Source organism: Macaca nemestrina, chromosome 2 (assembly GCF_043159975.1).
Source record: "Macaca nemestrina isolate mMacNem1 chromosome 2, mMacNem.hap1, whole genome shotgun sequence".
NCBI classification, from domain to species: Eukaryota; Metazoa; Chordata; class Mammalia; order Primates; family Cercopithecidae; genus Macaca; species Macaca nemestrina.
In genome coordinates, this window is record NC_092126.1 from 154,469,018 (window position 1) to 154,490,862 (window position 21,845).

The 21,845-nt window shown below is 48.9% G+C and overlaps 1 protein-coding gene across 12 annotated transcripts in view; it reads right to left on the reverse strand.

The window, feature by feature from the left end:
• LOC105477771 (intraflagellar transport 122) overlaps positions 1-21,845 on the reverse strand; it is a 97,314-nt gene that overhangs the window by 24,198 nt on the left and 51,271 nt on the right. For all 12 annotated transcript variants that reach the window (XR_984936.2, XM_011734536.2, XM_011734535.3 and 9 more), the window contains 9 exons: positions 19,828-20,019; positions 19,533-19,671; positions 18,111-18,313; positions 16,410-16,547; positions 14,627-14,791; positions 12,649-12,846; positions 7,949-8,089; positions 3,866-3,919; positions 669-830 (listed from right to left, as the gene is read on the reverse strand). Coding sequence is in view for 11 of the 12 variants with exons in the window: in XM_011734536.2 (XP_011732838.2) it covers positions 669-830; positions 3,866-3,919; positions 7,949-8,089; positions 12,649-12,846; positions 14,627-14,791; positions 16,410-16,547; positions 18,111-18,313; positions 19,533-19,671; positions 19,828-20,019 (1,392 nt within the window). In the remaining variant the exon portion in view is untranslated. The remainder of the gene's footprint in view (positions 1-668; positions 831-3,865; positions 3,920-7,948; positions 8,090-12,648; positions 12,847-14,626; positions 14,792-16,409; positions 16,548-18,110; positions 18,314-19,532; positions 19,672-19,827; positions 20,020-21,845) is intronic.

Sequence of the window (21,845 nt, forward strand, 5' to 3'; positions counted from 1 at the left end):
GGTCCAGGAAGCTCCTCTCCTATACCTGCCTTAAAAGGCCCAGCTCTGCTGGGGACTAAGGTTCATAAGGGCCATCCCAATGCAAAAGAGAATCTCTGTTATCACCCACTGCAACCACATGGTAGCCACTCTGCAGCCGGTAGGCGTGAGGCATGCTGCGCTAACACAGGAGGGCGGAGGCTCTGCCTGACTTCCCAGAGGCCTAGTGAGAAGCCCAGGACAATCAGCAGGTGCTATGGGAAACTTGGCTGGCAGGCACCACATTATCCTGTATGACTGGCAGGACCGGCTCCCGCCTGAAGACACCGATTCTTGGCAGCTCCTGATAAGGATTGAGAGGATTTGTGGGAGACAGCCCTGAAGCACTGAGCCCTCAAATCAATGAAGGGATTGTGCTGGCGCAGACCCACAGCCATCCAGCTCTGGCGCTGATGAAGGTCTGAACTGCCATAGTCTGCCCCATTGGTGTCAGCGTTAAATGTCAGTTTTAGGTGAGTTTCAACCAGTGGCTGTAGATGGGTCATTTGTTTACCAGTTTCCCCACATCCTTTCTGAGACCATTGCTAGTTTTTGTCTACACCACTCTTGGGGAAAATAACTTGGACACCGCAGGTGAGAATACCAGTGGGCTCCAAGCTGGAGCTTGGGCCTGGGACAGGGTGGGTTACCTTGGCATACTCAAACATGCAGAGGTCGGTATACATTTCAAGCGCGAGGTTCTCGTGCCCACTCCTCTTGTACAGTTTGGCGGCCTCATGGAACTTCCCCTGGTAGGAAAACACATCTGCCAGAAACAGGTCATTGTTGGTCTCTCCCCGCTTCTTCCTCTCCTGGAAAAATTAGAAGCACAGGAAATGGCCTCTGCAGCCATGGGCAGGAAGCAGCCTTTACAAAGGTTAGATGTGGCTATTTCAAGTGAGGCCCCTGGACCTTCCTACTGGAATCTGGGCTTGGCTCCTGGCTGTTGTCTCTCTCCCCCAGGTTCCCGCTGGGAACGCTTGACAACAAAAGCAGGTTTTTACCAGACAAGCAAAGATCAAAAAAAGATGCAAACCTTTGTTTGTTTAATGGAAATTCCTCAGGGTTGCTTTCCTGTGTATTCCAAGGCTATGACGGAATAGTTTGAATAGTGTGTGCTCTGACTCATCCATGACCCCTAAGCTCCAGAGATCTCCCAAATCTGCAAGCCCTGTTTGGCAGAGTTGTGGCTCATGGGGATGACAGAGCAGGAGAATGTTTAGGGTTTCTGCCCAAGAGGGAGACCAATAAAATAGGATGACAAGTCTCACTATGTCCCTACTTTTAAAGAGAAAGTAAGAAATCCCGCATGCTGAACATCCACTAGGTTCTGGGTATATACTTATACACACATGGCCCCTTTATTCCTCTCAGTGACCCTCAGGGTAGGTCTCACTACCCAAGTATTAGAGTGAAGGATGCTGAGACTCAAGAAGAGGAACAGGTCAGGGTCAGACAGAGCTGGAATTTGGATGCAGTTCTGTCTGACTCCAGATATTCCTTGTATCACGTAACACTGTCTTCTGAAGCAAGTGATGTCCCCAACAACACACACACACACACACACACACACACTTAGCACAGCTGAGGATAAAGCTTCTTCCTTCTGTGTCAGGGAACATTCACTTGTCTACAGCTCAAGTATTTGTAAATACTCAGTAGCACTCAAACCCTGAGTCCTAGCAGTTTCCTTTTGCTTGTTTTCTAGCAAGAGTAGCATACAGAGGATGATGAGACATTGAATCAAACTCTTAGACAAGCTGGTGAAAGTTTTAACAGCTGGAGGCAACGTGCTTCCACACTGACAGAAATCATTCTAAAAACCTGAGCACAGCTCAGGCTCATCAAACAGACTAACTCCTAATAGTTGGAAAGGAATTAAAATCTTGCAGTGAGATAAAAGATTGATTTTGGCTGGACATGGTGGCTCACACCTGTGATCCCTACATTTTGGGAGGCCAAAGGAGGAGGATCACTTGAGCCCAGGAGTTGTAGGCCAGCCTGGTCAATATAGCCAGACCCTATCTCTGCAAAAAAAAAAAAAAAAAAAAAGGTTTTACTAGACATGAAATTCAGGCCATATCCATTCTAGGCCCCAGGACATCACCATGACCAATAATAACGATCTATGGCACTCAGCAGGTGCATGTCAACATGGGTAGGTTCTTCCCCGCCGTCAGCAGGACAAGAACATCTCCCCTATCCAAAAGGCACCCACTGAGGATCCGCAGTTCTCTGGAATTATGCTGAGCACCGAGATGTGTGCAACCAAGTCTGCGGGCAGTCAACATAGAACACACTCAAAGGCACTTTACTTTTTTTCAGGAGACAATCTTAGTTTACTTTAAAGCACTTCCCAGCTCATAGCACATGAGGAGAGGACTATATTTTGATCCCAGTAAAATGTGACAAATAATAGTTGGACCCCACAGCAATCAGTTACTTTTGTGGAGAGGAAAATTATGCTCCTTGACTTCCGGTGAAGACCCCCAGATCCAGGCCAGTGGATTTTGTAAATCCACTGACAGTGAGAGTCAGCAGCACTGGGCATTTTGGGCAATAGCTCCGAACAAGCCCTTTACCATGTGGTAGGTAAACCCCAGAACATACAGATGCCCTTTACGACACGCGGGTAGGGAGGGTATGTGGCCGAGAGAGCATGAGCTTAGGAAATAGACTGGGCTTGAATTCCACCAAGTTTTTGGCTGTGGACCTGTGGGGACGTGGCATTGTCTCACTGAGCCTTAATTTTCTCCCACATGGAATAGGGAGAGCAACAATACCTGCCTCATTCAGTTAATGTGAGGATCTAGAAGAGCACAGGGCACAGAGCATAGGGCACAGAGCAGCTTATGTTATGAGGTTTAGCAGGCTGTGAGCTCCTGTCGGCCTCTCTCTTCCTCAGCTCTGTGCCCACTGAACTCGGCACAAGGGTTGGCCCACGACAGGTGTTTATTACATGGAAATGAATGAGAGGGACAAGACATTTGCTGATTTCCTCACTGTTTCCAACTGGGAATTCAAATGTGTCTCACATTCCCATACCCTCACAATAAATCTGTTCAGGAGAAAAAATGTATATGCCTTTTAACAGACAGCCAGACAGCACTGAGATACACAGAAATTAAGAATAGTGTCTAAGGGCCGGGCCTGGTAGCTCAAGTCTGTAATGCCAGCACTTTGGAAGGCTAAGGTGGGCGAATAGCTTGAGCCCAAGAATTTGAAACCAGCCTGGGCAACATGGGAAAACTCTGCTCTACAAAATATACAAAAAAATTAATCAGGCAGAGTGGCACATGCATGTGGTCCCAGCTACTTGGGAGGCTAGGTGGGAAGATCGTTTCAGCCTGGTAGGTCAATGCTGCAGTAAGCCGTGATCGTGCCACTGCACTCGAGCCTGGGGAACAGAGTGAGACTTTGTTTCAGAAAAAAAAAAAAAAAAGGCATAGTGTTGACCACCACCCAGCAAATGGCGTACCTACAACCAGCTTCCTTAGCACACTGCAGGCCTATTGGGTTTGGATGACAAGGTCAATATTCTCAGCCAGAAACAGTAGGGCTGGGGGTTACTCCAGAACTCTGGGGCGTTCAATTCAGACCACGGGCCATGCTCCCCACGGAGATTGGGAGAGCTTCACCCAGCTATCACACGATAGCTCACACTGCCTGCCGCTGTCTCCCCATGTGGCCACTCTGCCCCCAGAGCAAGGCTGTGGCCCAGATGCCCAGACGCCAGTGAGCTCTGCTCCCATGTCCTCAAGGCTCTTGCCTGCCAGAAGGGCTGCCCCTAAAACAGGAACCCCAAGTATGCCTTCTTGAGAAGGAAGAAGAATGTTTCATCTTTTACCTCAATGCTGCTGATGAGCTCTAAATATCGGAGGTCTTGTACTCTGATGAAGGCCTGTGGGGAAGAAATAAAGAATAAAATAAGCTGTCTTCTTGGCTTCCAAAGTGGGTGACTGGCTGGGGGTGGGAAGTCAAGCTCTATCTAGACAGTGAGCCAGTAAGGAGAGGAAGGGAGCAAGCATGGATTAATCGTCGTGTGTGCAGGAGGTTATACCACTCAGCGAGGTGTGGTTTTATCCGTGGGATTGGACATGTAAAGAACAGCAAAGACGTTCCAGTTGCATCAGTCATTTTGGGATCAGGTAAAACAAAACCGTGATGCCACAGTCTGTGGTGGTGCCTCCTTGGGAGACTCTCGACCCAAAGAAGAACAAGCCAGCCGGGCGTGGTGGCTCACGCCTGTAATCCCAGCACTTTGGGAGGCCGAGGCAGGTGGATCATGAGGTCAAGAGATCGAGACCATCCTGGCCAACATGGTGAAACCCCATTTCTACTAAAAATACAAAAAATTAGCTGGGTGTGGTGGCAGGCACCTATAGTCCCAGCTACTTGGGAGGCTGAGGCAGGAGAATCACTTGAACCCGGGAGGTGAAGGTTGCAGTGAGCTGAGATTATGCCACTGCACTCCAGCCTGGGCGACAGAGTGAGACTCCATCTCAAAAAAAAAAAAAGAAGAAGAACAAGCCGGTCTGACCCTCTGGCGGGGCAGGCAGCATCACAGCAGAAGAAGGTGAGATGCATGGACTGACAAGAGACTGCCTTGCACATCTTGGTAACATGGGTAGAATGCAGGGGACAGCTATGCCTACCCAGTGTTGCCACAGACACAGGGGACCCAGAGGCCCTGGTACTGCAGAGGGAACGGAGGAGGGGAAAGCTGAGAGGGCATAAAGACAGATTCTGGAAGAAGGTGGAGGGGTAGGGAATGAATCCCACCAAGTCCATGGAAGGCAAACTCTTATGTAAATCCTAAAATTGCAGCCCTTGCCAGAGACTTTAACTCATGGACCTCTAGAAGTTTCTGAGGAACAAGCAGACTGGTGTTGGCTAAGCCAGTTTTGCTGCTTTCAGATTCTGCCCAGGATTTGGAGGAGCATGAGCCACCAGGTCAGGCTGCTTTCAGGTGGCTTTGCTGTCACCATTTCCACCAGCTGTGCTTGCTTACATTGCCCCATTCAAAATGGGCTGACCTGTGCCTAGAGGAGGCAGCAGCTCCGGAGCCCTTTGAACCAAACATGCAGAGCAATCCTGACCACTTGCAGCCTCCACTCAGCAGCACGGCATCCTCCCTCCTGAAAAGACCTCGGGAGATGAGCGAGTCCCCAGCCTCTGGCTGCCTTGCAGGTGACCACGACGCAACTTCATCTTTTCATCGCACAGGGCTAGGCTTCCTGTCAGAGACTGGGGACCCAGGGAGAAACATGTCCCGGCCCCTGTCCCCCTCCACAATTCAGAGGCCCACATTCTAACCGGGGAGGCTGGCCAATTAAACAGATCATGACATCTAGAGCTAAGAGCTCTCCGACTATGAACCAGATGCCTGGAGAACACAGATGAATGGTCTGAGCATGAGCAGGGGCAGGAGGCAGCCTTAAGTGAGGCATCAGAATCAGAACCTGGCAAATAAGTGTTTGTGGAGAGGAATTCGTAGAATAGGGCAATGTGGGCATCGCATGGGCCAAGGAACACAGGGTTAAGACTACCTGGGTCCCAAGCTGTAAGTCTTACACTCTACCCTCTAGATCTGGGTTTCCTTAAAGCGCCTTGAGAGGGCAACCCTGCAAAGCCTGGCACGGTGGCCGAGAGGGAAAGGAGCATTCGAGGTCCGAGTCCTCGCTCTGAGCCTACTTCTCTGCTTCTAGGCTCCAACCATCTTCTTTGTGGAAAGGGGCCTGCTAGTGACACCCTCTCAAGGGTCTTTCTAGCTGTAGCTCAGCTGTGCTGGAGTCTAGGATTTGCCTACTAAGAAGTCTGTTTCCGAATTCCTTCAACCTGATACATTTTGCAGCGTCAGGGCGCCTGGTCAGAGTCACAAGGCCCCTGAATGAGCTCAGCAGAGGGAACCCTGGGAACAGGGAGGCACCTGCAGCTCTGCTCAGGGTCTGGCGGGAGCTCAGCAGCTCTTCTCTGCCATCTAGTGGGGATGGCAGTCCATCTCTAGGAACCACCCTATCCAAACTGGTGAGCCTGAGTGCCTGGCACAGAGGAAGGAGGCGGGGGACTCGGGATTCGTATGAAATATTAACTTCTAGCCTATCTTCAATATCATGTGGCTTTTTCAAAACAGCATGTTGTATACAATAGATATATATCATATACACTTACTTTTCAACTATAATAAATTTGGCCAGGTGTGGTGGCTTATACCTGTGAATCCCACACTTTGGGAGGCTGAGGCAAGAAGACTGCTTGACCCCAGGAGTTCAAGACCCACCTGGGCAACATAGTGAGTCCCCATCTCAATATTTAAACAAATACATATATACGAATCAATAAACACTCATATAAAACCTTGTGGCTTTTTACAATCCTTTCTGTTCTAGGGATTTGTCGTCTTCCTCCCTGTTGGCATTTCTGGGTGGGGCAGGAGAGGGAAGCTCCCTCCATGGAGATGCCTCCTTCCTCCTCTGAATTCTTTTTTTTTTTTTGAGATGGAGTCTTGCTCTGTTGCCCAGGCTGGAGTGCAGGGGCGCGATCTCGGCTCACTGCAAGCTCTGCCTCCCGGGTTCATGCCATTCTCCTGCCTCAGCCTCCGGAGTAGCTGCGACTACAGGCGCCCGCCACCACGTCCGGCTAATTTTTTTGTATTTTTTAGTAGAGACGGGGTTTCACCGTGTTAGCCAGGATGGTCTCGATCTCCTGACCTTGTGATCCGCATGTCTCGGCCTCCCAACGTGCTGGGATTACAGGCGTGAGCCACTGTGCCCAGCCCCTCCTCTGAATTCTTATAGCCTCCTCCATCTCCACTTTCCTACACTGAGGACATCTAAAAATATAATCTAGATCATTGTTACACAATGATCACTTCCCTTGTTTAGTAATGGCTAGCATCTGTACAACCATCCCTGATTTAAATTCCCCTTTACAACATCTCAGTTAAGCCTCATGACTGCAGCGGGCATTCTCACAACCCCCATTTCAGAACTGGAAGGACTGGGGATCTGAGGGAAGCGGCTGGCCTGAGGTCCCAGAGCCCCTTACGTGGCACAGCTGGTTCTCAGCCAGGCTTCTTAGTCCCGGTCTGGTCCAGTCTCCTCTCTCTTCATGCCTACAAGTCTTGACCTAACCCAAGGTGGGCATCACATCCCTCTTTGCCACTCCTTCAGTATCAGCCCAGGAGTATGGACAAAATGAGCAGCTCATTAATTGGCTGTGGGGAGATAAAGAGGGAAGGGGTAGGGGAGAGGGGTTTGGAAGCCATTCCTTCCTCCATCTCAGGTTCTAGATGGAAACACAGCTCAGGAGCATACCTGGGCTTTTCCTTATGTGCAGAAAGGGGCCAGATGTTTTCAGCCATCTCTCCAGCTTTCATAGACTAGGCCAGGAAAGGACACAATGAATCAAGTCCATGAATCCCGCCATGAAGGTATGTGGGAAGTGTCTACATTGCTGTCACAATCAGAGACCTTGACCTTAGTTGGCAGATGCTAAGAAAAGCAGCATTGTGTGCAGCATCATGGCCAGTGATTACACCGATAATAAAAGCCGCCATTTATGGAATGCCTATGATGTGCCAGGCTACTACCAGGTGCTTCCCATAGATGACGGCTAGTAAGAGTGACAGCCAGAATCTGAGATGCTGCTCCTGGATCAGGCTTTACAGGAACCTTCCCATTCGATCCTCAAAGCTTTGTAAGGATGGGGCCTGTCATCACCCTACATCTATAGAGAAGCAATCTCAGAAAGGGTGTCACCTACCCAGGCCCACAGTGAGGAAGTGGCTGAGCTTAGATCTAAGCTCAGGTCAGCCTAACTCCAGAGGCTGCTGCAGTCTGTGGCCTTTCCGTGCCAGCTGGGTCCCCATCTGCCTTCTTAAGGGACCCCACAAGGACCAAACTCCAGCTTCTGCTGGCTAGATGCTTACCTTCTTTGCTGTTTCAAAATCTAAACCTTCTAGAGCTTCCATGGCCAGTTCACGCCAATCAGTGTCGGTGACACCCAAGCACGCAATCTGGTAGGCTTCCTTGAACAGTTTCCTATCCAGGTACTGGTACATGGGAGCAGACTGCAGGATTTCATCAGGGGTAAAAAAGAAGACTGTTTTCAGAGCCATGGAAAGAGCCAGATTCATACAGAGCCTGCCTCCAGATGCGTGGGACAATTACCCACGCCTGGGGAGCAGCCCTGCAGCCGTCAATCAGCACCCTGCCCAGCCTGCCCAGTCCACTCTGTGTGCTCCATTCTGCACCCCTCTCATGGCTGGGCCACTGTGCTCCACAGCACAAACTCTCTGCCCATCCTCCCCTCCTTCCCACCTGTGGGCCTGCCTCACCATAGGATGTCATCCTCGCCTGGAATGCCTTTGCCCCTCCCCACTCTCCCTCTGGAAAATACCTATTTGGCTTTCAAGGCCCTATTGAAATGTCACCTCTTCTCAAGAGTCCTCCCAAGCCCCTCAAGCCCCCACCTCAGATGAAGGAGTCTCAGCTTCCTCTGCCCTTTGTCCAGATCTCGGGTTGTGATGCAGTTACAGGCCTGTTCCCACAGCAAGGCCATGCACAGCACGTGGGCAGTGGTGGGTTGTACCGGCCTCCCTCAGCAGACCCCTAGTCTATGTTTGCTGACAGAATGAATGAGTTCCTGGGAGGAAGGGGTCTGGGATGGCCTCTTCTTCCAGGGACTGTGTCCAAGAAAGGTAAGTGATTTGCTCCAAGTTACCCTGGAAGCCTCTGGAAATAAGTCTCCTGCTCCCTGCACTGGGACCAACGCCCTCGTACAAGATGGAGTCGCCCATGAATAGTTCCTAACGACTTCTCTTTCTTAGGTTTATAAAGGGCTTTTGGCTGTCCCCATAGGCCTGTGCAGTAGGTATTATTTCTCCCTGGCTACAGCCCAGGAGACCGAGACTCAGAGAGGACAAATGACCTGTTCCAGCAAATAGCTGGCAATAGCCAGAGGTGACTGGATTCCAGGTTCTGTGCCCCTTCCTGCCACATGTATGCACGTGTGTACATGTGCATATTTGTGTGCAGGCCTGAGAATGAGTCTGAGTTGGGCCAGGACGTCTTTAACAAGGAAAGGCCTTGCCCTTGTTTTAGGCCAGCCCGTGTGCTTCAGAGGCCTGCATCTCTCCTGGCTAACTGGGCAGGGAAGAGAAATCAGTCAGGACCTCTGTGCTAATGGTTCCCAAATGTGGAGCTTGAAGTATTGTTTTCTCCACTTGGGGCTTTTGTCTTTGAAATTTCTGGTCCCATTTTTTAGCTTTATAATTGAAGAAAAAAAATTTTTTTTGAGTCTGTCTACTCTCAGAGCAAAACATGGCTGCTTCCAAGTGCTTATCTTTTCCACTATGCCATCTCTCCTCAATGACACATTAAATGTTCCCTTTAGGGGGGCAGCAGGCATAGGCTAGGGAGCAGGTGACCTAGAACCCAGGCCAGACTCAGCCACATCCTAGGGTGGTGACTTTTTGGGTAAATCCATTAACTTCTGTTTAGATGTCCTGCCCAGCTCAGGCTACTATGGGCAAAGGAGAGCTGTGCTCCAAAAATGATGAAGCACTGGGCAAAACGCAGGCATGATCATTACCTTCACTATATTTTCTCAACACTAGCTCCTCACCATCTCCTAGGCTCTCCATTCTTGTTCTACCCCCACCTTTTCCTTTGTTTGAAAAGCTTCCCTGCTCCAGTCTTCCTTTCCAGACCTCTCAGGGTTCAGATCAAGTTTCGACATCTCCTGGAAGCTTTCTCAAACTCCTGAAAGCTTTTCTTAAAGCACACAACGAGCTTTCCTTTCTAAAGTCCGTTAATAAGCACAGCCTGTTGCAATTTAGTTGTGTTTTGTGGTTTTTACTATTTTATGAGTCAGTAATAAGGTGAAATAATAATAGAAATTTGGCTTGACAAAACCTGAAAGATGGGTGTAATTAACCCCATTTCACAGAAAATAAAATGAGGCCCCAAAGAGTGAAATGAGTTGCTCTAGTTACAGCTGCTTGAGATGGCAGAGTCAGGACTGAAAGCCGGTGCTCCTTCCCCGAACCGCAACCAACTGCTTGCCACACTGACTGCCCTGTGAGTGGGACAGGCACTCAGACAGGCATATCACAGCTGAGCATATGATGGATGGCTAACACTTGGACTTACTTGGGAGGCATAATTTGAGTGGAGTTTTAAAAATAGACTCACTGAACAAATACTCTCTGAGCTATACTTTATCTTGCTGTTGCATTCCAAACATGAAGTCACCACCGCCTTGAGAAGCCCTCCTAGGGCTCGTTGTCCTACTTGGCAGCCCTGACAAACCAGTTCTTACACAAGACAATGTAAATTTCGAAAGGAAACCAAAAATTCCAAGACTGGGTCTGATGCTTTCTCCCTCCTCTCTGGGCCAAAACCACAGGATGGCTGGAGGCAGAGGCGACAGATGAACAGCCTCTGTCTTGAGAATGTGTTTCCTAACCCTTGGCAGTCCTGACCTGCTGCATCAGCAGGATGGCCTTGGTGCAGTCAGCAAGACTTTGCTGCTGAATCTTAAAGTCCTGGCAGAGGAAGCCCCAGGCCGCCCCTCTGGCTCCTCTTGGCCAGCCACAGTCAGGGAGCAGCAAACTGCATTTATTTTTGAGGTCAGGATGCCAATCTTGGGAGAAAACTTTTAATAAGCAGAGTTGGTTTGGTGCAATTGAGGGAGAGCAAGTTCCTGGTGGATGTGGTACATAGATTTGTAATGGGGCAGACAAGGATGACGAGGACACAGTCCAGGAGAAACTGTTTGTGCCCCTCGTCCTGCTGCCACTTCCACCCACCTCGTTCCCTTCTTCCTCTTGTTTTCTCGTCTTTTTCTTCAGATCTGAATTCCACTAACATTTCTTGAATAGCTGCTCTGTGTCAGGCCTGGATGATGGGCATTTCCCCAGTAAGTCTTGCAGTCATGAGTTTTGAGGGGATCATCAGCTTAGAAGAAGTGGGCTCTAGCCTGAAGCAGAGTTGTGTGGGGAAAACACAGACTGACAGAGCCTAGTGGAAGGGAAACCTGGAAATTTCCCTAAAAGTCTTTCAAAGGTACACATGCTTGAACCCAGAAATTTCATTTCTAGGAATTCACGCCAAGGCGCCAAGTTGGGACAGATGCAAGGACTTAGCTAGAAAGATGCCTGCTATTTATAATACAAAAAAGCTGTAAGCAGCAAATGTGCAGTACGACTGGTAAAAAAAAAAAGCTATGGAACATCCACAAGACACGATAAAATGCAGCTGTAAATACAAGGCAGGTGGGGCCTAGGCAGGAGGGAGGGGTGCTGGCTGTAAAAAGCACAACACCAGGCACCTTGTGATGGTGGCAGTGTTCAGTGCCATGACTGTGGTGGGAGGTTACACATGCCAACATGGGTGGGAAGATCACCCTAGAGCTTTGCACACTGTTACCATTGGGAGGAACTGTGCAAAGGGTATAAGGGATCTCTGTATTATTTCCTACAACTTACGTGAGTCTACAATTACCCTAAATTTTGCCATGCAGGGTAAGAACATTTAATGACACAGAATCATGCTTCAGGAGATTGCTGAGTGAAAATGCCAGATGACTAGTTTATAGCCAGCACTTTGTAGACAGTGATAGGGCTGCCATAACCGAATGTGAGGTGAAATGAGAAGATGGCCATAAAGGAAGGGATGAGAAGTCTTGTTTACAGGACAGGCTCAGGGAATACAGTAAATCTGAGGTTCCATCTATAGGTAGCAATACATATACACATAAAAGTCACGAAAAGTATTTGCAGTGTGATTCCACTTTCGTTTAAAAATGTTCTTATAAAATCACATGCTCCTAATTGTATATTATGCATACATTATATATACACATAGAAAAGCTCTAAGCAGATGTATTTCAACATGTGTAAGAGTGATTCTGTCCTCAGGATGGGATGATGAAGGCTAAAGTTTCTCACTGGTGCATGTCTCTGTTTTATGGCAATCCTACATTGAGCACTATCTGTGTGGGGTGCAGAAGGCGGAGGGGAGACCATCCTGCATTCGGGAGGTCAATCTCAGCCGTCTGTCTGTGGTTCTGCCCTTCCCCATTCTGTGGCTCCTCCCTTCAGTGCCCCATTTCTATTCTGGCCTCCTCCTGATTCAGGGGGCTTGTGCAGAGTCCCATGCTCCCTTATTGGCTCACAGACCTCAGCCCACACCCCCACCCACTCATTCTCTCTCTCCCCATCTCTCTCGCACACACATCACCACCATCACACACATACTCTCACACACACACACACACACACCCCCTGCCAGACTCCTAGCTTTGTTGCTCGCTCCATTTGGCTCCACGCTGGGCTCTCCGCAAAACACACACTGTTGGTAACACTGCATACCCCTCCCATCCTTACATAAAGGGGACCAGGAAGAAACTGAGGCTCAGGGAGGTTAATCTGTTTGCCCCCAGTCACACAGGTTGCAAGGAGTGGAGACAGGGCAGCAGGTTCCAGGCCCAGACTGCCTCCCATGACATCACAGCTGCCATTCTTCTCTCCTTGCTACTGTCTCCCCAAAGCACCAGCAAGGGGCCTGGCTTCCCTGATCTTGTCCGCCTTGCCAGCACTGACAGTGGACAGGTGCCCCCAGTTACCTGCGGCACCTCCACAGCAGAAATGGAGAAGACATGGAGGCAGAAGATCTTGGAGCCATTGTAGCCGACCACAAAGCCCTGCAGCTTCTGCCGGTGCACAGGGAAGGTGCTGGCTTTGATGTTGAGGTAGCCTCCTCCCGAGAAGCAGAGCATGTCCTCACACTGAGTGTTCCAGGCCACACTGTTGGCGTTTGGTTCCTGGGGGACAGGGACGGTGGGGATCCTGTGAGAACCACCCTGGGCTTGGGCAGTGCTCGCACATTTCAGCCCAATACCCTCTTAAAGACTGAATCCCACTAAATTGCTTACAGTGGGATGAAGGGAAAAGGAGGAAAAGGGACCACAAAGAAATGAACAGAGGCAAGCCCCTCCATGCACCTGCATGTTGTTGGAATTTTTGAGTAAGCAAGCATTACTTTTGAAAAAAAAAATTATTCTCCTGAAATATGCTCATACCCTTCTGCCTAGGATCTTTTATAATGACTAAATCTTTTATAATGAGCATGGATTGTTTTTTATAATGAGAAAAAAATCAATATAGCTGTTTTATGTTTAGAGGGTGGGGCAGTGGAGAAGAGGAAAAGCCAGCAGGCAATGTCACAGCTGGGACTGCTGATGTCTCCTGGCAGGGCTGAGAATCACCTCCCCTAGCCTGCTACAGAACCAGCAGTGGGGACGGTGGAGCACACACCCTTCCATACTTGTATGGTTCTACGCTCAGACACAAGATTCACATTTGGGGCCAGCTACGCCCCATATAGGTGGGAGGTGAGGCTGGGGAGAAGGGAGGTAACATTTCAGGCCCCATTTTGTGCCCAACACTGAGCTAGGCACTGTGGTATCCCCTATTCCTATAGCAATTCTGTGAGGGGCAATTACTAATTTCATTTTAGAGAAAAGTAATCAAGGCTCAGAGAGGCTCACTAACTTAAGATCACACAGTAAGGGATCCAGGCAGGACCCAAGCCCAGGTCAGCCTGAAGGCTGTGCCCTCTCTTGCCCCCAAACCATTCTACTCTCTTCGGGACATGAGTGAGTTGAGACTGACAGGGAGTCACCCCTGGGCTAGAGGTGGCCAGGTAACCCCTTCTCACTGACAGAGGCTGCTCCCCACTTCAGGACCCTCCCCCTATCAATTCTGCTGCTGAGAACAAGGAGGAGCCTGGTAAGGGGACTCAATATGCCCATAACATGAGGAAACCCTGCAGTGGCCGAGGAAACCAGTCAGGAAGGGCTCCAGCTTTGGGGGGAACTTCATTCCGGGAAACCAGTCCTGACCACCTACAAAGACCTAAAGAGACAAAGAATGGCACGAGCCCAGCGAAAAGCAGCCAGGCCCTGGGCACAGAGCTACTGGGCTATCTTCTCTGGTGACACTTCCTCAGGCCACAGGGCTGGATGACTCCACCAAACAATGCCTAGGCCCCCAAAGATTCAAGCACTTCGCATTCTACCGGCTCTTCTAGCATTCTTGTGAATTAAGCAGAAGGCAAGGCTTGCCCATCCCCTTCCCCCTTTCAGATGACAAAACTGATCCTGTTTCCTTCCCGTGCGATAGGTGCGCATAGACACAGGCAGGCCTGCACAGGTAAGACGCAGACTTCTGCAAAGGAAGTGCATCCATCGCCCCATTCACTGAGTGCCAACGTCACACCCCTCTCAGAGTCATGGCCCCATTTCTTGTTCATGGTAAACGCGTAAGAAAGGCTCTGCTTGCTCAGAGCCTTTGGTTTCCATTGGCAAGGAAACCAAAGTTAAAGAGGCTGGTCCAGGCCCTGCGGCTTGTGCCTGCATGGGAGGAGCAGGTTGTGGCCTAGGGCCTCTGGGACTCTGCACCTGTGCTTGGCCCCTGCTCCTCACTGCTCCTCCCAGAGACCTGCCAGGGCCAGAGCTGGAGAGCCTCCTGCAGGGGCTGGGAAGCTAGAGGAGGGTCTCTAATCAAAGGACAATGTCCCTGGGACCCCCTCGAGGACATCACCTGAAAAAGCAGCTCCTTGGTGTCGATGTCATACACCAGGCAAGTGTCGTTTTCATCTACCACGGCCAGCTTCTTACGGGAGGCACTCATGTCCAAGCAGCGCACGGCTGTGGCCTGCTTCAGCAGGATGATAGCAAAGAGATTGTCCACGAAGATCTTCAGGATCTGGCAACATTTCAGTGAAAACAGTGTCAGTCACCATGGCAACAAGATCCTGGCCCACTGCCAGGCCGCTAGAATCCCATGTGCTCTGTAAGAACAACTCCCACCACCTTCACCAGAAGTTCTGTGCAGAGAAAAGGACTCCTCAAAAGAAAGTGGGGGGTGGTGGGCGCGTTGGCTTATCCTCAGCAGGCCAGAAGCGAGGTTCATCAGAGGCTGCAGACATAATGACAGCCCCGAGACAGGCCGAGCTCACTTCAGTGTCTGTTCGGACCGGGGATTTGTTGATGACATTACCCAAATGGCAGCGTTAGGAGAGGCCACCTAGCAGAGATCTGAGTCACGAACTAACACAGGAAAAGGCTACTATGAACACTGACAAGACATGTGGTAGAGAATTATAATAATGATGATGACAGCCGTCATCTACTGATATCCCTGGTTTAAAAAAAATTTTTTTTAGAGATAAGGTGTTGCTATGTTGCCCAGACTGACTGCAGTGGCTATTCACAGTCTTAATCATATCACACTGCAGCCTTAAACTCCTAGGCTCAAAGTGATCCTCCTGCCTCAGCCTCCTGAGTAGCTGGGACAACAGGTACCCACCACCATGCCTGCTTTAATACCCCTGGTGTTTTTTGTTTGTTTTTTGTTTTTTAACACTGGCTTTAACTCCCAACCTTGATGATATCTGGTTTTGACAGTCCTATGAAATATGTGGTATTATCCTCATGTAAAATCAGCCTCACAGAAGTAAAGTGACCTGCCCAGGATGACAAAGCCAGTGAGTAGCTAAGTAAGAACATGACCTCAGGTTCACCTGACCCCAAAGTCCATCCTCCCACGGGAAGTGAGAGCTGCCTGAGAAAGAAGCGGCCGTTCCTCCCCTTGGCATTGCTGCTTGACTTCACTCACTGCTCTCACGCCCCGTGACTTCCGTCCCCAGCAAAGACCTGACAAGCCTCAGCCATAAGCCATCTGCTGCACAGCTTGGCTGTCAGGCTAATGCAGTTACATTGTCACTTTCAAAGTTCCATGTAGCAGCCCACTTAGAACTTTTCTTATGCTGAGTAAAGAACACACATGTACACACACACACACACACACACACACAGAGAAATCTGTTTAACTTTGTGTAACCTGGATATCCCACATCTAACTGGCCAAAGGGCTCATTTTTCTTACGACATCTATCAGTACCCTGAGGACCCAGCATTCTCTAGGACACATGCTGGAATACACTGCCTTAATCCACTCGCTGCCCTAATCGGGAGCTGACCTAGGTAACAATCTCTGCCTCCCTCTAGAAATCCACAGAAGCAGCATCTCTAACAAATCTCCCACCTTCTGGTGACCTTAAGCCACTAATCCACTTTACATGTAGCCAAAGGTTATAGCTCAACTCTGCCAAAACATGGGCCTGCTATGAGTGTGACGGCCACAGCACCTTTGGCCTGAGGCTGTCCTCAAAACCTGAACTCAGGGCTGCCCCACAATTCAACCATGGAGGAGAGAAGCCCTTTTCCTGCCCTGAGAACCCAGCTCAGAGTCATTGCTAGACGGGTCACCCACGTGTGCATGTAGATTATCAGCCTGAGAGGAGACATGCGGGAGTGCTTACCTGTCCATTCTTCAGCCCCACTAACAGGCCTTCCCTTCCAGGAGGGCCGCCGATCACCTTGATGTAACGAATGAGAGACTCCATCTGCCACTCCCGCTCCTTTACTCCGCTGAAGGACAGGCACTGCAGCCGTTTCTCCTAAGAAGCAAACCCAGATCTCATGGAAATTCAACAGAATAAGTGCTCCCAGCCCTCCCCAAGGAGGTCTTCCTGCCCCTAAAGTGTGAAAATACCTACACATTCAGTATCTATCTATCTAACCCAATGTAGACCCCATAATTGGCATCGTTAATCCAAGACTCCGTGCAAGGCTTCCCCACAGAGCCCAATTCAGCCTCAGACTTTCAATGCAAACCTCCATCCAGGCAGCCTAGGCCAGAGGCAGCACTCAAAAGTACACATACTTGCCAGTACACATACTTGCCACACGTATCCTGTAATTTGTGGCAACCCTAAACCGCTTGAAGTTCTAGACTTTGATTATTGATTGATTGATTGATTTTTGAGACAGAGTCTCACTGTCACCCAGACTAGAGTGCAGTGGCGCTATCATAGCTCACTGCAGCCTCCAATTCCTGGCTCAAGCAATCCTCTTGCCTCAGCCTCCCAAGTAGCTGGGACTACAGGCAAGTACCATCACACCCAGCTAATTAAATAATTTTTTTTTTGTAGAGATGGGGTCTCAGTTTGTTTTCTAGACTTCTTTCAAACTACTAGCCTCAAGCGATCATCCTGCCTTGGCCTCCCAAAGTGCTGGGATTTACAGGCGTGAGCCACTGCACCCAGCCCAGTTCCAGACTTTGAGAGATTTTAATAGTATTTTACACTACAGTGATTCCTAAAGAATTATTCTCTTTCATCACCTCCAATAGAGCTATGTAAAACTAAATCCACCTCTACTTCCAAGATGCTGGACTAGCCTTCTCTCAAAGTCTTTCCAAACTTCTCTTGGCATTGACTTAGACACTCTCTAGGAATCTTGAGAAATTTTTTTCTATGAAAAAAAAAATCTTTCAGGAATTAAAATTTCCTTGACAATTACTGAGTTGATACAAATTTTATGTGTATATGCTTATCCATAAAAACTATCTTCATTTTGTATAACACCAATTTATGTTTTAAGTCATTAAAATATATCTAATCCCAGTATGACAAAATGTTCTGCAATAGAAAAAGGTATTCTTGGCTAGACACAGTGGCTCACACCTATAATCCCAGTACTTTGGGAGGCTGGACAGGTCTTAAACTCCTGGGTTCAAGCATTCCTCCTGCCTTAGCCTCCCAAAGTACAGCCTCGCATCTCTACTAAAAATAAAAGATTAGTTGAGTGTGGTGGCACGTGCCAGCTACTCAGGAGGAGGACTGCTTGAGCTTGGGAGGTCAAAGCTGCAGTGAGCCAGAATTGTGCCACTGCATTCCAGCCTGGGCAACAGAGCGAGACCATGTCTGTCTCAAGAAAAATATTTTTTAAAAAATAATAAAATAAAACAAAAAGCATTCTTCAGTTTATGGCTCATGACTTGCTAATAGAGTCTGGTTCATCCAGATGCCAGGAAAATGAAAGCCAATAAGCACAACTTAGTCTGATGGAAACAGACTTGTTTTCTAGTGACCAGTTTTAAAACCATGAGATGGGCACCCTATCATTGCAGGGAGCACAAATGGAATTCAGCCCAACCCCTCCAACATGCTGCTGCCCACCTGGCACAGGATGATGTGATTGGCACACACCACCAGGAGGTTGCACTCAAACTTCTTGATAATCTTCTCCTTTACCCGGTAATGCATGTCTGATGAGTCCTCTGAATACAACTCATAGATGAGGATTTTCTCTGGCAGTTGGATAGCCAATCGATTTCTGTAGATGGCAATCTTCTTGACAAGCTCTTTGCATTTAATCCGAACTGTCAAAGAAAAAAATACCTAGTTCTAACAAGAGGTTGTTAAGTAAGGTGGAAGGGAGAGAAATTAAAAGCCATCATTTACTTAACGCTACTGGCAATTAAAGTGAGATACTCTCATTGAAAAATCTTTAGAGTATCTAATATACACAATCAACTCTGCTGAGCACTGGGATCCAAAGTCCTATAGGATCCAATCTTCACGGTCCAAGGCTGACAACTGAGTATGGAAATGAACTACTCACTGTTACCATCACTTGCTGGATACAAATATAAACTCCTCTCCACAGCACTAGTGGCCCCTGGTGATCGGAAGCCTGCTTAAGTAACTGACCTCACCTCTGGCCACTCCCTGCCCACCTCCTTGACAAACAGGAAAGACACGTTAATTTCTGGTACACACCAGGCTCTATACTCCCACTACAGACCAGGTGGAGAAAATGTCCCTGACGGGGACACTGTGGAGCTGTCCAAGAGGCTTTGCCCCAGCTACCACAGCCAGAATCTTCAAAAACATATGGTCCTCCAGGGGGACCAAAGGACACTCATCTGAATCTACAAAAGAATCCCCCACCTGGATCCCTTGCAAAGGCACCCAGCAGTGCACTAAGGCCAGCACATGCAGATATGAATACACCTGGAGTAAGTGGATTCTGAGCCTATTTAACCAGCACAGCTACTTAAGTGGACAGAGGGAGAGACTGCGGTCTTAGGGCTTGGAATGACTATGCTAGGCCTGGAACCCTGATCTTCTGACTAAGCCTGTGCCAATCCAATTCCGCTGCTCATCTCTGGCAGAAGGACCCAGCAGGAGGCAAGTGGAGACTGGGCTGAGGGAGAAGCACCCCTGAGTGACTCTGACCAGAAAGGATAAAGGTCCACAAAGACCCATGTAGGTCAACCACCTGGCTCCAATCTGTCATAAATCATCCTCCCTCACTCAGGAAATTCACGTACTCCTTGAAATTATGAGTTGGTACATTTTTCAGAGAGGGCTTATTGCTTTCATGAGATCCTCAAGGAGATTGGCATCCCTAGTTCCCCCACCAAAAAAAAAAACAAAAAAAACCAAAACCCCAAGACACAGACCCAGTGGCTAACATGTTTTCAAAAGGCCAAGGAGAAACCTTTCCTGTCATTTCTCATTTCAAGTGCCCTGTCAGTAGCCCTTTCCACCTGCTTCCACCTGTCCCTCTTCCCAAGGTCTAGACCTGCTTCTCACCTTTCTGCTCAGTAATCAGGTGCTGCACAATGACGTCAGTCATGCTATCCCTGTAGGCATAGCGGTCCTTGTAGAGCCCATGGACTGTGCTGAAAATAAGCTGGTAGAAGGAAATGGTGCCGTCCTGGCAGCCGACCACCTGCAGGGTGACAGAACTGTCAATTCCCAGCTCTCTGGAGACAGTCTGCACTCCCATTTGTCAGACACAAACCCCAGTGATATGTCTCTCGACATATGGCGGCTGCTCAGTGCCTCTTCAAGCCATGGCCCCACAGAACAAACTTCCTCTTCTTACCACATAGTTGGAATCCGGTTTCACTTGACACGTCCACACCCAGGAGTTCTGCTCCCCAACAGTCCCAAGCCGCACTCCATCCTTGGTGAAAAGAGATACTTGCTTGTCTGAACCCCCCAGCAAAATGTACTCCCCTTTAGTAAAGTAGCTGATGCAGCAGGGGTCAAAGTTCAGTGCCCGATCCTTCCCAATCTGAGGAAAAAGAACACACACCAAGGGAAAAACCATTTCCGAATCCATAACCATTGCAATACAATTAAGGGCTTTTCTCGCCAACTTTAGAGGGAGTTGGGAAGACAGGGATAGCTGGCCAGCCTTTTCTCCCGTGTCATCCCATGGTGAACACGGGCCTCTCTGCCTCTGCATCTCCCTACTCCCCCACCACACAGCCCAATCCTTAGCTCCTAGAGTCAGTGGCACCTCCCCTAGTCCCACCCAAGTGCTCCAGGAGTGCAGGTGTGTCAGGGCTCCTCAGCCAAGATGGAGACTGTGGGTGGTTTTGCTCCCAAAGGCCCCCCTCCCTCTGCAAATACAGTTCTTCATACAGTTCAGTGGGTTCCCTCAGCTTCTTTTCTCTGCCTTTTTTTAAAAAGTATTTTATAAAGCTGAGTTTATTCAGTTTAAAGACTGTCCTGGTCGGGCGTGGTGGCTCAAGCCTGTAATCCCAGCACTTTGGGAGGCCGAGACGGGCGGATCACAAGGTCAGGAGATCGACACCATGCTGGCTAACACGGTGAAACCCCGTCTCTACTAAAAAATATAAAACACTAGCCGGGCGAGGTGGCGGGCGCCTGTAGTCCCAGCTACTTGGGAGGCTGAGGTAGGAGAATGGCGTAAACCCGGGAGGTGGAGCTTGCGGTGACCTGAGATCTGGCCACTGCACTCCAGCCTGGGCGACAGAGCGAGATTTCATCTCAAAAAAAAAATAAAGATTGTCCTTTTATTCTGCAACTACACCCATACTACTTCTCTTTATTTTTTAATTCTTATTTATTTCAAGATAGGGTCTCACTCTGTCACCCAGGCTGGAGTGCAGTGGTGCAATTACGGCTCACTGTAGCCTTGAATTCCTGGACTCAAGTGATCTTCTTGCTTCAGCCTCCTAAGTAGCCAGGACCACAGGTGAGTGCCACCATGCCTAGCAAAAATTTTTTTTTTTTTTTGAAACAGGGTCTGACTCTGTTGCCCAGGCTGGAGTGCAGCGGCGCAATCTTGGCTCACTGAAACCTCCACCTCCCACCTTCAAGTGATCCTCCTACCTCAGCCTCCCAAGTAGCTGGGACTACAGGTGTGTGCCACCACGCCTGGCTAATTTTTGTATTTTTTGCAGAGACGGTGTTTCTCCTTGTTGTCCAGGCTAGTCTCAAACTCCTGAGCTCAGATGATCCACCCACCTTGGCCTCCCAAAGTGCTGGGATTACAGGAGTGAGTCACAGCTCCTGGCCTAAATTTTTTTCTTTTTAAACTCTACGTTGAACCCTTTTAGGAACTGCTACACTTTTCAAAGTGAATGCACCATTTTATATTTGCATTAGCAGCGTATGAGGATTCCAATTTCTCCATTTTAGTGAGTGTGAATTATCTCATTGTGGTTTCAATTTGCATTTTCCTGATAGCTAATGATATGGAGCATCATTTCATGTGCTTATTGGCCACAAAGAAATGTCTCACTCTATGGCTTAGGCTGGAATGCACTCATATGATCATAACCCAAGGCAACCTTGAACTTCTGGGCTCAATTCCTCTGCCTCAGCCCCCTGCCACACCTAGGAGCTGAGACTAGAGGCATATACCACCACACCCAGCTAATTAAAACTATATTTTTTTAGAGATGGGGTCCCACTATGTTACCCAAGTTAGTTCTGAACTCCTGTTCTCAAGTGATCTTCCTGTCTCTGCCTCTCGAAGCACTGGGATTACATGCATGAACCACCATGCCCAGCCCTGTCTTTATAGTTCTTTATATATTCCAGATACAAGTCCCTTATCAGATATATGAGTTGTAAAACTTCTCACAT